This window comes from Pagrus major, chromosome 24 (genome assembly GCF_040436345.1).
Source record: "Pagrus major chromosome 24, Pma_NU_1.0".
Classification (NCBI taxonomy): domain Eukaryota; kingdom Metazoa; phylum Chordata; class Actinopteri; order Spariformes; family Sparidae; genus Pagrus; species Pagrus major.
The window spans coordinates 14,373,999-14,387,146 of record NC_133238.1 but is presented as its reverse complement, the minus strand read 5'-3'; the positions used below and the strand labels follow the sequence as shown (position 1 = coordinate 14,387,146).

The 13,148-nt window shown below is 41.7% G+C and overlaps 2 protein-coding genes across 4 annotated transcripts in view; one reads left to right on the top strand and one right to left on the bottom strand.

Annotated features, from left to right (window-relative positions):
* Positions 1-2,181, top strand: part of sh3yl1 (SH3 and SYLF domain containing 1) — a 12,154-nt gene extending 9,973 nt beyond the window's left edge. The window contains 1 exon segment of the mRNA XM_073495413.1: positions 1,105-2,181. Coding sequence (XP_073351514.1) covers positions 1,105-1,313 — 209 coding nt within the window. The 3' untranslated portion in view covers positions 1,314-2,181.
* A 1,770-nt stretch (positions 2,182-3,951) lies between these two features.
* LOC141020421 (solute carrier family 22 member 13) lies at positions 3,952-13,025 on the bottom strand. Of its 3 annotated transcripts, none has more exons than XM_073495473.1 (10): positions 12,659-13,025; positions 10,972-11,069; positions 10,744-10,898; positions 9,275-9,443; positions 9,098-9,200; positions 8,034-8,176; positions 7,066-7,277; positions 6,055-6,163; positions 5,704-5,955; positions 3,952-4,398 (listed from the first exon to the last, which is right to left on the bottom strand). In XM_073495473.1, exons 1-10 carry the CDS (start codon positions 12,878-12,880, stop codon positions 4,320-4,322), a joined length of 1,542 nt encoding a protein of 513 aa, XP_073351574.1. In that variant the 5' UTR covers positions 12,881-13,025; the 3' UTR covers positions 3,952-4,319. The 3 variants fall into 3 exon arrangements, with proteins under 3 accessions (XP_073351574.1, XP_073351575.1, XP_073351576.1); XM_073495474.1 differs by having other exon boundaries at positions 10,972-11,065; positions 12,659-12,746; XM_073495475.1 differs by lacking the exon at positions 10,972-11,069 and having other exon boundaries at positions 12,659-12,781.
* Between the last annotated feature and the right edge of the window lie 123 nt (positions 13,026-13,148).

Below are 13,148 nucleotides of genomic sequence, written 5' to 3'. Positions count from 1 at the left end.
GTGTGTGTGTGTGTGTGATTGTGTCTGTGTGTGTGTGTGTGATTGTGTCTGTGTGTGTGTGTGTGTGTGTCTGTCTGTGTGTGTGTGTGTGTGTGTGTGTGTGTGTGTGTGTGAGAGAGTCTGTCTGTGTCTGTATGTGTGTGTGTGTGTGTGTGTGTGTGTGTGTGTGTGTGTGGCTCCCTCTAGTGGCCACAGCTTGAACCTGCAGCTGCTTCATCGGCCTCAGAACAACACTTCTTTATTTCACAGTTTGGACGTTCACGTTGTCGTCAGTGTGTTCGAGCTCAAACTAATAATTATCAGTTAATCAGTTTTTATCTCCTCAGTTGAATCTTTTGTTCATCAGAGTCGAGCTGAAGACTTTTAGTGTGTAAATCTTGTTCCTGTGTTTCCAGGTCAGTTCTCCTCCAGAAGCTCTCCACACTCCGGTAACGACCAACGACTGTTGATTCATTAACTTAAACAATCTCTTCACATTTGTGTAGTTTTGTCGCCTTTTAATGGAAAAAACAACACATGTTTAACTAATAAGTGATGAAACTCGAATGAACACGTCCCCGGAGCGACCGATGCTCAGTGTGAGTAAAGTTACTAATGATTCAGAAAGTGCTCACGACTCAGCGGTTCCTCTTTGGTTCCACTCATTTTTCTTTTCAGGTATCTTCTTAGAAGTTATTAAAAAAAAGATATCATAGACTCTCAGCCCGACACCGAGCCCGGTTCTGCTCGAGGTTTCAGTTTTGTCTCTCCACTGTCACCAGGTGCTGCTCACGAGGGAAATGTTGGGTCTCTGTCAGTAAATGAATGAAGCAGTTTGGTTTCGAGCTGCTCAGTGTGGAAAGTGTCGTGAGACGAGTTCTGATGTGATTAGTGTTGAGTTTTATACCTGTGGATGAGCTAAGCTAGTAGTAGCCACCTCTTTCCAGTCTTTATGCTAAGCTAAGCTAGCAACGCTTGTAGAGGTACAATTCAATTAATCATGAACATAATTTTAAGTAAAAGTGTTTTTAATTGAATCAATCAGAAAATAATAAATAAAAAATTGTCAAAGTATTGAATTATTTCTTTAAATTAAGTAAATCTACTTTTTTACTTTTCCTCTAGGTGGCGCACCACCAGTGGGCGGAGCCAGCGGGCAGCTGGTCGTCACGGCAACCCACCCGTACGCGGGTCAGCAGCCCGGCGACCTGAGCTTCGTCCCCGGCGACCGCATCACCGTCATCACCAAGACCGACTCCCAGTACGACTGGTGGGAGGGAGAACTGGCCGACGGGCGGGTCGGGATCTTCCCCGCCAACTTCGTCTCGTTCTGACTGCTGCCCCCGGTGGCCTGAAGGACGAACTGCAGCCAAACAACAGTTTCTACAGGAGGCAGTTTGGAGCTGCGATGATGTGAAACATTGACTCACAACTAGTCTGAGCATCATTTTATAAAGCAAAACAACATTTGATGGTTTTCGGTTCTTGAATTATCGTCAGTGTTTCCTGAATTGTTGTTTAGACCGAAACATGTATCGATTGAAATCAAACCCAAAGAAAGAAAAGTTAGAAGAAAAAAAAAGTTAGAAGTTGTAAAAAAAACAATTATAAGTAGCAACTTTGGCGACTTTGGGCTTCCGTAGCTTGTGAGTAAAAAAGGGTTGAAAGGTTTTTCTTGTTGTAGGAATATAATGTGAGTACATGAGTCGTGATTGAAGCTTTAGTTGGGCTGTGTAGAGGTAAAAACAAACAATCACACATAATGAAAAGTTTTTTAACAATTAAAATAAAGAATTATTATTTTCTGCACATCTGATCTGCAGTGGTGAGTTCAGGGGACTGTGGAGCGTCTGAAATCTCAGCACTTATCGTTAGTTTTAGTCTTTATTCACAGGTAATCATGGAGGTCACGGTCGTGTTACAAACACGGCGCTCATGTTGGGGTCCTGCTTTATTAATTAATGATTAATAATAAAGTTTGAGGTAAAGCTTGTGTTACTTTTGGGAACGTTCATATCAGATAATATTTAAAGCTTCTGGGATCTGTTACTGCCTCCATACAGCGGGTGGTGTGGATTTATTTTTGTATCCGTTCATATTTTATACATAATGACGACAACAGGAAGTCAGTTCTGTTCACTAAAATAATCATGTGGTGTTTTGGTGAATTATTTTTTATGGATCATAAATAAAACAACATGTAAAGAATTTGCTTATTTTTGTCCATTTTGTCCAAGAAAGTCCAAACATTCGTACAATATTGAAAGATCTCTGTAAAACGACATCAGACCAAACTCAACCTGATGAGTTTACTGCTGAATAATCAGTGTTTGTGTTTTTAAACTTGAGGATGATCCTGAACGTCTCTCCCAGTCCAGACCGAAGTAAAACTGTTGGACCGTCCGAGTACAGACATTAACATTATCAACATTAAGTTGTCAGAAGCTTCAGTCATGAATCTGTCCTGATCTAATCCTGGAGACGAGCTGTAACCGCCCCTGTTAGCCGGAAAACACAGCAGGTCCACATCATACAGTCGCACATGGTCCAAGTTTAAATTTAATAACAACATCAGTGAAAATAAACACTTAGCACATGTTTTTCTGAGGAAATATTCAGGCGCCTGGTAAAATCTGTCCTGTTCTGAGCTCAGTCACCTGCCTGAGACTAACAGCAGCATTAAACTCATTATAGCTCTTTATTTCCTTATTCACACTCACTTTGTGCAGATAAAAGAGTCAGAAACAAGAGCTGAGCTGGAAAAACAGACTATTCAAAGAGCACAACACAGAAAACTACATCAAGTTTAGGGCTTTAAAAACTGATATAAACTATATATTACTGGATCTGAACTCTCAGGATGCATCAATCACCTGGAGGCTGGTGTGTGATTGGCTCAGGAGAGAGGAGGAAGAAGAGAGAGTGGCTCACTAGTCTACACCATCACTCATTGGCTGTTGTGGGCTCGAGGGCGGGCATAGAAGAGCCTATCTGCCCAATGAGCTGTCAATCAAACGGTCAGAGGTCGGCAGCCATCTTGGGTAAAAGCACGACAAAGAATTCAGTTTGTTGTTTTTTTGTCTCCATTTAAAGATGAATTCTGTGTTTTGGACTAAATGTGTGACTGAATGGATCCAGAGGACATCTGGAGCAAGAGAAAACAGTTTTTGTTGGAGTTTGAAGCTGAACTGAAACACTCAGACACTTTACTGGTGAGTTGGTGAAACATACGCGTTTGTTTGTTTGTTTGTTTGTTTGTTTGTTTGTACCTTCCTGGTGTGGTTTTAAATTGAAATGGTTTACGTGGACCGCAGTAATCTAAGCTTTCTAACATTATATGGAGTTTCAATTGAAACCTAGCCGTTTGTTAAACCGTGTTAGTAAAGTTTAGAGAACTCGCCGTCAAAATGAACGTAAACTGATTTATGTCCGAATGTTCACAGAAAACCTGCCTGAAGAAGCTTTAAACTGATTTTATTACCTGCAATCCAAATACTTTGGAGGTAATTTGAGTATTTCTATTTCTCAAATGCCTTTGAATGTGTTCAAGTCAACATGAATAATTTAAGTCAACATACGTGATTTTATATGTTTTTATGTAGCCACCTATTGTAAATAACATTTAATCAACAGCTGCCAAAATTTATGGCAAAAACAACAAAACTGAATATATGAGTCGTACTCTGAGTGAAGTCAGCACTGACCAGAGACTGGGTTCCTCTCCGTTATCTTCTCTGTACTTCATGATGTAAACTACGTTTCCCTCCACTCAGCAGGAATAAAGAATTACAGCACATCACTGGATTTCAGCTGCTCAGCGGCTCGTTATCATAAATCCATGTTTTAATACCAAAAGTTTAAAATCAAACTCTGCAAGCTAACGCTAACAGAGTCGCTCCTTAATCCAAAACACCGGCGTCTGTCCCTCCCCTCCCGTCTGTCAGTCCAATTAACCACACAGAACACAGATCATGTGTCAGATAAACGTGTTTATTCCTGCTGTAAAGTTGGACATTTTAACATGGGCTCTTATGGGGATTGACTCAGTCTTAGAGCCTCAAGTGGCCGTCAGAAGAACTGCAGTTTTCGGTACTTCACCTCTGGAGGTTGTCGTTGTGTAAAACACATGAACACTTCTTGAATTCTGATCAATAAAAGTTTATTTTCACAGTGATAAAACAGAACAAAGTGACAACAAAATAACAACAACGAGAATAAAACAAACACTCTTCTTCTCTTCACACACTGATCACTCTCTTCTTCTTTGGTCTTTAATTTAACATCACAACTAAACACAAACAAACATTAAAGTTGTTTGTTACAGTTTAAACACTGACTGTTCAGATCAGTCCTGTGTGCGTGTCGTCTTTCTCTGCAGGGGGGATCTCCGTTTTCCTGGTTTGGCTGCTCACCAACTTCCTGAAAACACACACACACACACACACACACACACACTGTAACTCGGGAGAATGATTCACTCTGCAGCTGTTAATGTTTGTGTGATGTGGTTTATTTCTCTATGGATGTGTGACTTTCTGCTTCTTGAAAAGTGAATTTTAATGTTCAGGTTGTTGCAACGTGACTGAAAACGTGACTCACATCAGAAGCTCCACGTGTTGTGTGTGTGTACATGTGTGTGTGTTTGTTGCACAATAGTGTTGAATTGAAGCCTGCAGCTTTCTGTGAAGCCAGAGTGTTGACGAGTGTTGAACTCTGATGTTGAAATAAAGAGAAATGTAGTTAAACGTCAACAGCAACGTTTGGAGTTGTGAGACTGAATGAAAATATGTTTCTGATGACGACATCTTGTCTTTGAGACTTTAAGGATTAGAAATTTGATCAGACTGTTTCAAAGTAGCTCAATCTTGTAAAAAACATTTCTTATAAACTCGGGGTTTGTAGTTTTATATGTTAAGTAAGTAAATTATGACTGTGTTATGTTATGGCATCTCCCATTTGTGGTTGCTTTATGCTTTATTTTTTTAATATAGTGCCCGAAAATCTGTGCAACATTTGTGAAGAAGATGATAACAGCCCAGGAAAAGAATCGTAGATCCTGTTCTGTTGTTTTGAACAAACATCATCAGAGCTGCTGAATTCCTGATTCGATTTGATTTTTTGATTTCCATTTTTCCTGAATATGAAAGAAATTCTGAGAGAATGAAAACTGTAAATTGTTCAAGGATGCATCTACATTAATAAAAATATTAATGTTCACAATACGAACTGAATGGTTTCAGAGATTTTTGCTTAAAATCTGCCTTTGAAAAAATCTAAATATTAAAAATGCTGTAGTGAAAGAACAAGAAAGTCATGACAGAAGTGTTTCAAAAAGGGGAAATAAGAAGAAAGTAGAAACTTTCTAGTGTTAAACACCCTGGAGATGGACCCAGTTCATACTAGACGTATATTTGTTTTGTAGAGACTGAAACATTTATTCAATTTTCTTGCCTGAATGTTTTAATGCAAAAATCAGTCTGCAAGATGAGCTGTAACTGCCCCTGTAGGCTGGAAAACACAACAGGTCCACATCATATCGTCTTACATGGTCCAAGTTCAAATGTCATAACAATATCACTGAAAATGAACCCTTAAAACATGTTTGTATGAGGAAATATTCAGGTGCCTGGTAAAGAAATGGGAACTGTAACTGTAAAAATGATCTTCAATTAAAAGCCTCTCTGGTAGCTGAGGTAAATAAAGTTTTATATGCGTCTTTCTCACCGTGTCCTCCAGAGGGCACCCATGCTAGGTGGGCAAGGCCGAGGCTGCCTGTCACAGTCCTCCACCGAATCAGGAAGTGGGACGCCACTGGTCTCAGGCAGCAGCAGGCACAGGCTGCAGCCTACGATTGGTCCACTGCTGTACACAACCATGGCAGCCAATGAGATTGCTCCATTCGGGTTGGGGGGGACAAGGGAGTTGACCAGACAGCCGAGCCGGAAACACAAGTTGACCAACGACACACACCGCTGTCTGTATTACAATGACACCGTTACCATTATATATAGGCAGGTAAACCTCTACGTGTGTGTGTGTGTGTGTGTGTGTGTGTGTGTGTGTGTGTGTGTGTACCTGACCACAGTGGGGAACAGCTCAATGCTGTACAGAATAGAGATGAAGATGGCAGCCAGGATGCAGAGTTTCCCCAGAAGAGCCAGACTCATCACCAGCACCGGCTCAGCTGCACACAGAATCAAGATTACCTGATCACTGATCAATAACATGTCAGATAGGATCCTTTTGTTTCTCAGAGACAGCTCAGTCCAGAGCTTCAGGACATCCATTAGCTATAATTACATTACAATCATGTTTAAAAACGTTAGACTAAGATATGAGTTAAAAAAAAAACATCCACCTTTATGCAGACGACATATTCCTGTCTGTCCCTAAAATCTACTGCCACTGATGACATATTTCAAAATATCACCTATTTTTAAGAAACATGCTTCTTTCAGCTAAAAAATAGTATTAAAATTTTTAATTTTTTTTACATTTTCTGTAGTATGTTTCAAACACTGGCGTATCATTATTTATTTATTCATGTTAGTATAATGAAAAATAAATATTTAGGTATATGAATATTAATATAATAATATGTACAACACCTACCTGAAGTTAATGTTTAATATTTGTTATATTTGCAAATGTTTATCAATAATTAAAAGTCAAACTTTTAGCATGCTAATGTAATAAAAATTAGATACTTTGGCATGCAGATATAACAATATTCTGTGAGAAAATTAACCAGAAGTTTACATTTAATATTTGTTACATTTGCTCATATTTTTATAGAGTTTAACAAAATAACATATTTTTTTTATATATTTAACCCTAACCCTTAACCTTTAGCCTCTAGTTAATGATTTAGCATGTTATCAATACAAACATTAGCAACAACATGTTTTTTTAAATACTGATGTTAAGGAAGTATTTTAAGTTGATGTTTTTAAAATGCAAACATTATAATAATGTCTAAAATCATGACCCTATTGTTAATGTTTTGAGGGACTTTGTTAGTAAACTAGCGCTCTGTAACAAGCTGTAATTCTGATTGTTGATCAGAGAGAAGTGTAGATATTTCACCGTTGTATCTGGACAGCAGTAATGACAGGAAGCAGGCCGCTCCACTCAGGAACAGAGCGAGCACGCTCAGTGGGCGGCGTCCAAGGCGAACCAATGGGATGAGCAGGCAGGGAGCCTCTGATAGGCCGGAGAAGAACTGGGCGGAGTAGACGCCGACGCCAAACGAACCGATGTTCATACAGATGCCGAAGTACGTCAGTGCCGATGCTGCACTGCATGATGGGAAGACAGAGTTTCCATTGCATCATTTATAGTATTAGTGGCAAATGTTTTCACGGAATGGTGGAAAAAACAGAAGAACGTACAGCGATGAAGGTCAGGACTGTGGTGAAGGTAAAGATTTGATATGTTTGAGGTTCAAAATGTAACTGCAGATTCTTCCCCTGTATTTCAGTAAAGTAACTGATCCATATATTTACATGTACACTGTATACTGTGAGTCAGCTGATCATCAAAATTGCTGTTTTTATCCGATTGATAAGAAAATCAATTCATTTAAAAATGTGATGCAGCATGTAATCTGTAAAGTAACTAGTAACTAAAGTAATCTAATAAATGTAGTGGAGTAAAAACAATAGTACTTGTCTCCAAAATGTTGTGAAGTGGAAGTATAAAGTAGTACCTCAAGTAGTACCTCAAAAGTTGTACCTACTTTGTACAGTATTTGAGTAAATGTATTTAGTTAAATTCCATCACTGATAAACAGTAGTAGCAGGAGTATCAATGTTTCTGAAAAAAGTAAAGATATGGTGTTAAAATATTACTTTGGCAAAGTGAAAGTCACTCATATGAATAGTACTCGAGTAGAAGCCTCAAGTATCTCATATTAAATGTACTTAAGTATCAAAAGTACAAGTAAAAGTAAATTAAATAATAAAATAATAATAACAATAAACTTCATAATACTAGTCTCCTATTTTGTGTTTCTTTATAGTTTGTATGAAACGCTGACGTGTTGGTGTGTTTACCTCAGGTAGCTCATGATGAACAGCCGCAGCAGGACGGTCGGGTGTCTCAGGTGCATGATGTCACTGGGGGCGTGGCCTCCAGGAGGCGGCTCCTCCTGGGCCTCGGTGGCTTTCTGCAAGTCAGACCAGGCCGAGTCCAACAGCTACACACACACACGCACACGCACACACACACAGGGTTCAGTCATTGACTAACACTGACAGTCAGGATGTTTCCATCGTGATCATTTACAAAGAGACAAAGATGATTAAAGACAACGGACATCCAGCCAAGAATGAAACTCGAACCAGCAACATGTTTGTCTGTCCGTCACAAATTATATATAATAATATATTACAATATTTAAAATATTAGACCTGTCTCCACCACGTCTTTACAGAGACCTGTCTCCACCACGTCTTTACAGAGACCTGTCTCCATCACATCTTTACAGAGACCTGTCTCCACCACGTCTTTACACAGACCTGTCTCCATCACGTCTTTACAGAGACCTGTCTCCACCACGTCTTTACACAGACCTGTCTCCATCACATCTTTACAGAGACCTGTCTCCACCACGTCTTTACACAGACCTGTCTCCACCACGTCTTTACACAGACCTGTCTCCATCACGTCTTTACAGAGACCTGTCTCCACCACGTCTTTACACAGACCTGTCTCCACCACATCTTTACAGAGACCTGTCTCCATCACGTCTTTACAGAGACCTGTCTCCACCACGTCTTTACAGAGACCTGTCTCCACCACGTCTTTACACAGACCTGTCTCCATCATATCTTTACAGAGACCTGTCTCCATCACGTCTTTACAATAACGTTTGATGTTGATGAATTATATCACCGATCGACAGAAAGGCAACAGTGTTTACTTTTTTGGATTTCTATTATTTTTTATTTCATTATTTTAAAATATTTCAACTTTGTTGCTGAATAATTCAACATCATTATCAGAATTGTTGGGGACTGTTTTCAGCGGTGGATGAATCCACAGTTGCCCAGAGGAAGAAGGTCCATCAGGCTGTGATATACTCACAGTACTTGTTAGGAGATACGAGTGTATTTACCAGGTCCAGACAGTGTTTGTCTGCAGGGCTGTTCCTACGGTAACTGTCCAGAGCATCTGTCCTCCTTTTTAACAACAACCAGCGAGGAGACTCTGGGATGGACCTGCAAAGACACAGAAAAAGAGTTAACTCATTAAAAGAGTCATAGCAGACAGGTAGACAGGTGTGTGCACCTACAGGAAGAGTGGCAGACAGACGAGCTGAGGCAGAGCCAGCGACAGGTGCAGCTGTCTCCAGGTGGGGCTGAGCCAGGCCAGCGGAGCTCCGCCCATCGTCCCAAGACTGAAGCAGAACGGCAGGAAGGCCGGTGGCCAGAGGCGAGCGGCAGGGAGGGTCCACTCCACCACTGCAACACACACACAGTTTGTCTTAAAGGGTCAGTTCACAGATCTCTGCACATGGAAACAAAACCACCAAACCAGAAGCTACTCCTGTATGTATACACTGTCATGGCAACAGCGGCGCTGCAGATGCAGCAGCTGGTAGCTCCTCCAAGTTTCACTACATGTGAGTTTTTAACTGTGATTTTTTTTTTCAGCGTTAACGCTGAAACAAGAATAACCTGACAGAATGAATCAAAGAAAGAAAGAAAGAAAGAAAGTGTGAGTTTCGGATGAAGAGCTGCGGACTTTGAGACGATCACGGCCCGTTTACACCACGTCTTTACAGAGACCTGTCTCCACCACGTCTTTACAGAGCCCTTTCTCCACCACGTCTTTACAGAGCCCTTTCTCCACCACGTCTTTACAGAGACCTGTCTCCACAACATCTTTACAGAGACCTGTCTCCACAACATCTTTACAGAGACCTGTCTCCACCACGTCTTTACAGAGACCTGTCTTCACCACATCTTTACAGAGACCTGTCTTCACCATGTCTTTATAGAGACCTGTCTCCATCACATCTTTACAGAGACCTGTCTTCACCATGTCTTTACACAGACCCGTCTCCACCATAACATCTCAGATCAAGCTGTTGCAAAGCTGACAGAGTGCAGAGCTACAGCGGGATGAGGAGACGTGGACTTGGTGTTTACGTCATCGATGCTTGGTGCTTCCCTGATGTTGAACTTAAATATGAAGACTTCGACCATACAGGCTTACAAAACTGATATAAACTGTACATTGCCGACTCTCTCGTTGGCTGTTGTAGGTCCCAGGGCGAACAAAGAAGCTCCTGGCTGCTCAAATGTGACCAACTTCCAGGACACATTGCAGAGAAATATTCTGATGAAGTGAAATCAATTAAAGCTCTGATATATTAACAACAAGTCAACCTGTGAGATCTCTGTTGATTTTAATCAACCACCGTCAGGACAAACTTCACAAGTTTAACTCCACTGCTGGTGCAAGTCTGAAATCTTCCTCAGGTATTTTAGGCTGTAATGAACCTGCTGCACCCAAAGAGTATTTCAAACATCTCCTCCAATCAGAGCTCAGGTCAGAGGTCAGGAAGCTGCTGGAAGCTGACTCGCTTCATTAGCACTCAGCCTGGTCCACGTGCTCTTCATCAGCTGTGTGTGTGTGTGTGTGTGTGTGTGTGTGTGTCCCACCGTGGTCCAATCAGACTCACCGGTCAGCCAGTCAACCACAAACACTGAGGCCAGACTGCTGGTAATTAAAGGAGGAGGAAGGGGAGAGAGTTACCCAGACTGAAGGAGCAGATGTTGATGCAGCAGCAGCAGACGCCCGTCAGGCAGCGAATGGCGAGGAAGAGGTGCGGCTGAGGAAGGACGGCAGGCACGAGGCCGCACACAGCGTGCAAGCACACACACACCAGCAGCACCGGACGCTTCCCGTACCTGCACAGACAGAAGTAATGGAGTAGAAGCAGCTGGCGTCACAGAACGGTGTGTGTGATGTGTGTGTTCGTACCGGTCAGAGATGGCTCCTCCAACCAGAGAGCCCAGCAGCAAGCCGACCATGTAGAGAGTCTGACCGTAGGACAACAAGTCTGTCCAACCACACACTGACTGACACACACACACAAATATGTTACTGAAGACAAACTGTTGGGCCCCTGCTGGTCCAAATGCAAACTCAGGACCCAACAATGATTTCACTTTGAGTAGCTGTAACTGAGATGTTTAGTGATTCAGGATCAGACTGTCGTCATGGCCCGGACATCCATCATCCAAACACCTGCTCGCTGCACCTGAAGCCTGTTGCTCCCAAGAGGCTAAATCTGAGACCTAAAGGCTCAAAGAGGCTGAAAGCCGAGGGACCAAACTCCTACCGGGTTAATACCAGCACAGTATCAACTAAATTAATGAGCAGTAATCAATCATTCTTTATTTGTATCGCACCAGTTCACAACTAAAGTCGTCTCATGACACTTTCCACACTGAGCAGGTCTGAACCAAACTGCTTGATTCATTATTCAGACCCAACATGAGCAGCACCTGGTGACAGCGCCTGACAGGCAGAAACCTGGAGCAGAACCGGGCTCAGTGGTGTCGAGTTAGCACCGTTAGCTGTGCAGCTAGCGGTTCGGGCCGGGAGCTCGGGGACCAGGACGACTCATTTATTTTATTTGACTGTATCCTCATCTAAGTTGCATTTCCTCCACGAGGTATTGTATTTTCTGTATATTTTCAATTGCTCAATATAAATCTCAGTAAAAAGAAAATGGACTTCCGTTTCTAACATTTAAACTTTAAAAGCTTCATGACTTCTTATCTTTATTTTACCGGTGTTAGGTATAAATAAGGTAAATAAAATGGCTGCCACAGGGCATCAAACCACTCACACATTCAATCCATTTATATTCTGACCAACCAGCTGCTTTCTTCATAAAGCTTCAGGAAGTAAAGTGATGTCACACGGTAACAGCTGACGATTACTCTCATGATATATTTTTAAATATTGATTTGTTTTTGATATTTTGATGTCATTTCTGTCACATATTTGAAAACAACACTTTCCTTCTAAACACGACTTGAAGTTAAATAAGTGATGAAAAACAAATCTCAACAAATTGACGACTCGAGAACAGTAAATGTTCAAATAACCTGTTGTTTTATCATAAAATATAATATGGAGTGTTTTTCAGATGTGTTTCTTTTCTGTAAAGTCGAGGGACAGAAACATGGTTGTTGACCATGATGTCATTTATTTACCTTCTGTTGATCATTTTACTTCATTTCTTTCTTACATATTTCCTCTTTCCCGACATGATGTCATCAAATGTATTTTTATGAACGAACAACAATTAAATATTTAAAGTGTGAAAAGAGCTGAACTGCACAAAGACGGAGGAGCAGCTCAGTTTAACTGCAGGATGAATTGGTGACTGGCTCGTTAGCGATAAAACAAACAACAGGTTAATCAGTTAAAGCGTTTTCATCTCGTGGTGGAGCTAGGCTAACATTAGCTGTTCCCCCTGCTTCCAATCTTTGTGCTAAGCTAGCTCAAATGCTAGGCTACCTCTGGAACAAAAAGGTGTCTCTAAAGCTCCTGTTCACTTGTTCCGGCAGGAAAACGTTCAGGTTTAAAAGTATTTTACAGAAAAACGTCGCTGAACTCAAATTGAAATATATTAAACATGGTGATCACCACTCACGTCTCCGTTCCCGCTCTCCGTCGTCCAATCGGCTTCATCCTGCCCGGGCTGTGATTGGTTGCTCTCCAACGTTCCGTGCCGAGCGCCGGCACCGGTGATGTTGCCGAGGTGACAAGTAGCCGCGACGATGGCGGCCGTGAAAATGTCGAGAAAGAAGAGGAAAGAGGTGAAGAAGAAGACGAGAGAGAGGCGCCAGTAGACGGACAGCTGCAGCGGAGACATGACGGCTGTCTGAGGTCCTGCAGGCTGAGAGGACGAACACAGTCTGACCCAGTTCAGCAGCTCCACATGTTTTCTGCTCAGGTCTGCTGAGTGTTTGTGCTGCAGCAGCTGCTGCTGTCAGACACACACTCACACACACACTCACACACACTCACACAGTGTGAACTTTCACCTGGCAGTCTGACCCGCCTCCTTCCCCTTATAAGGACCAGAAGGAGTGTCAGTGCAGTGATATGGCGACATCTTGTGGCCATCTTGTTTTACATCT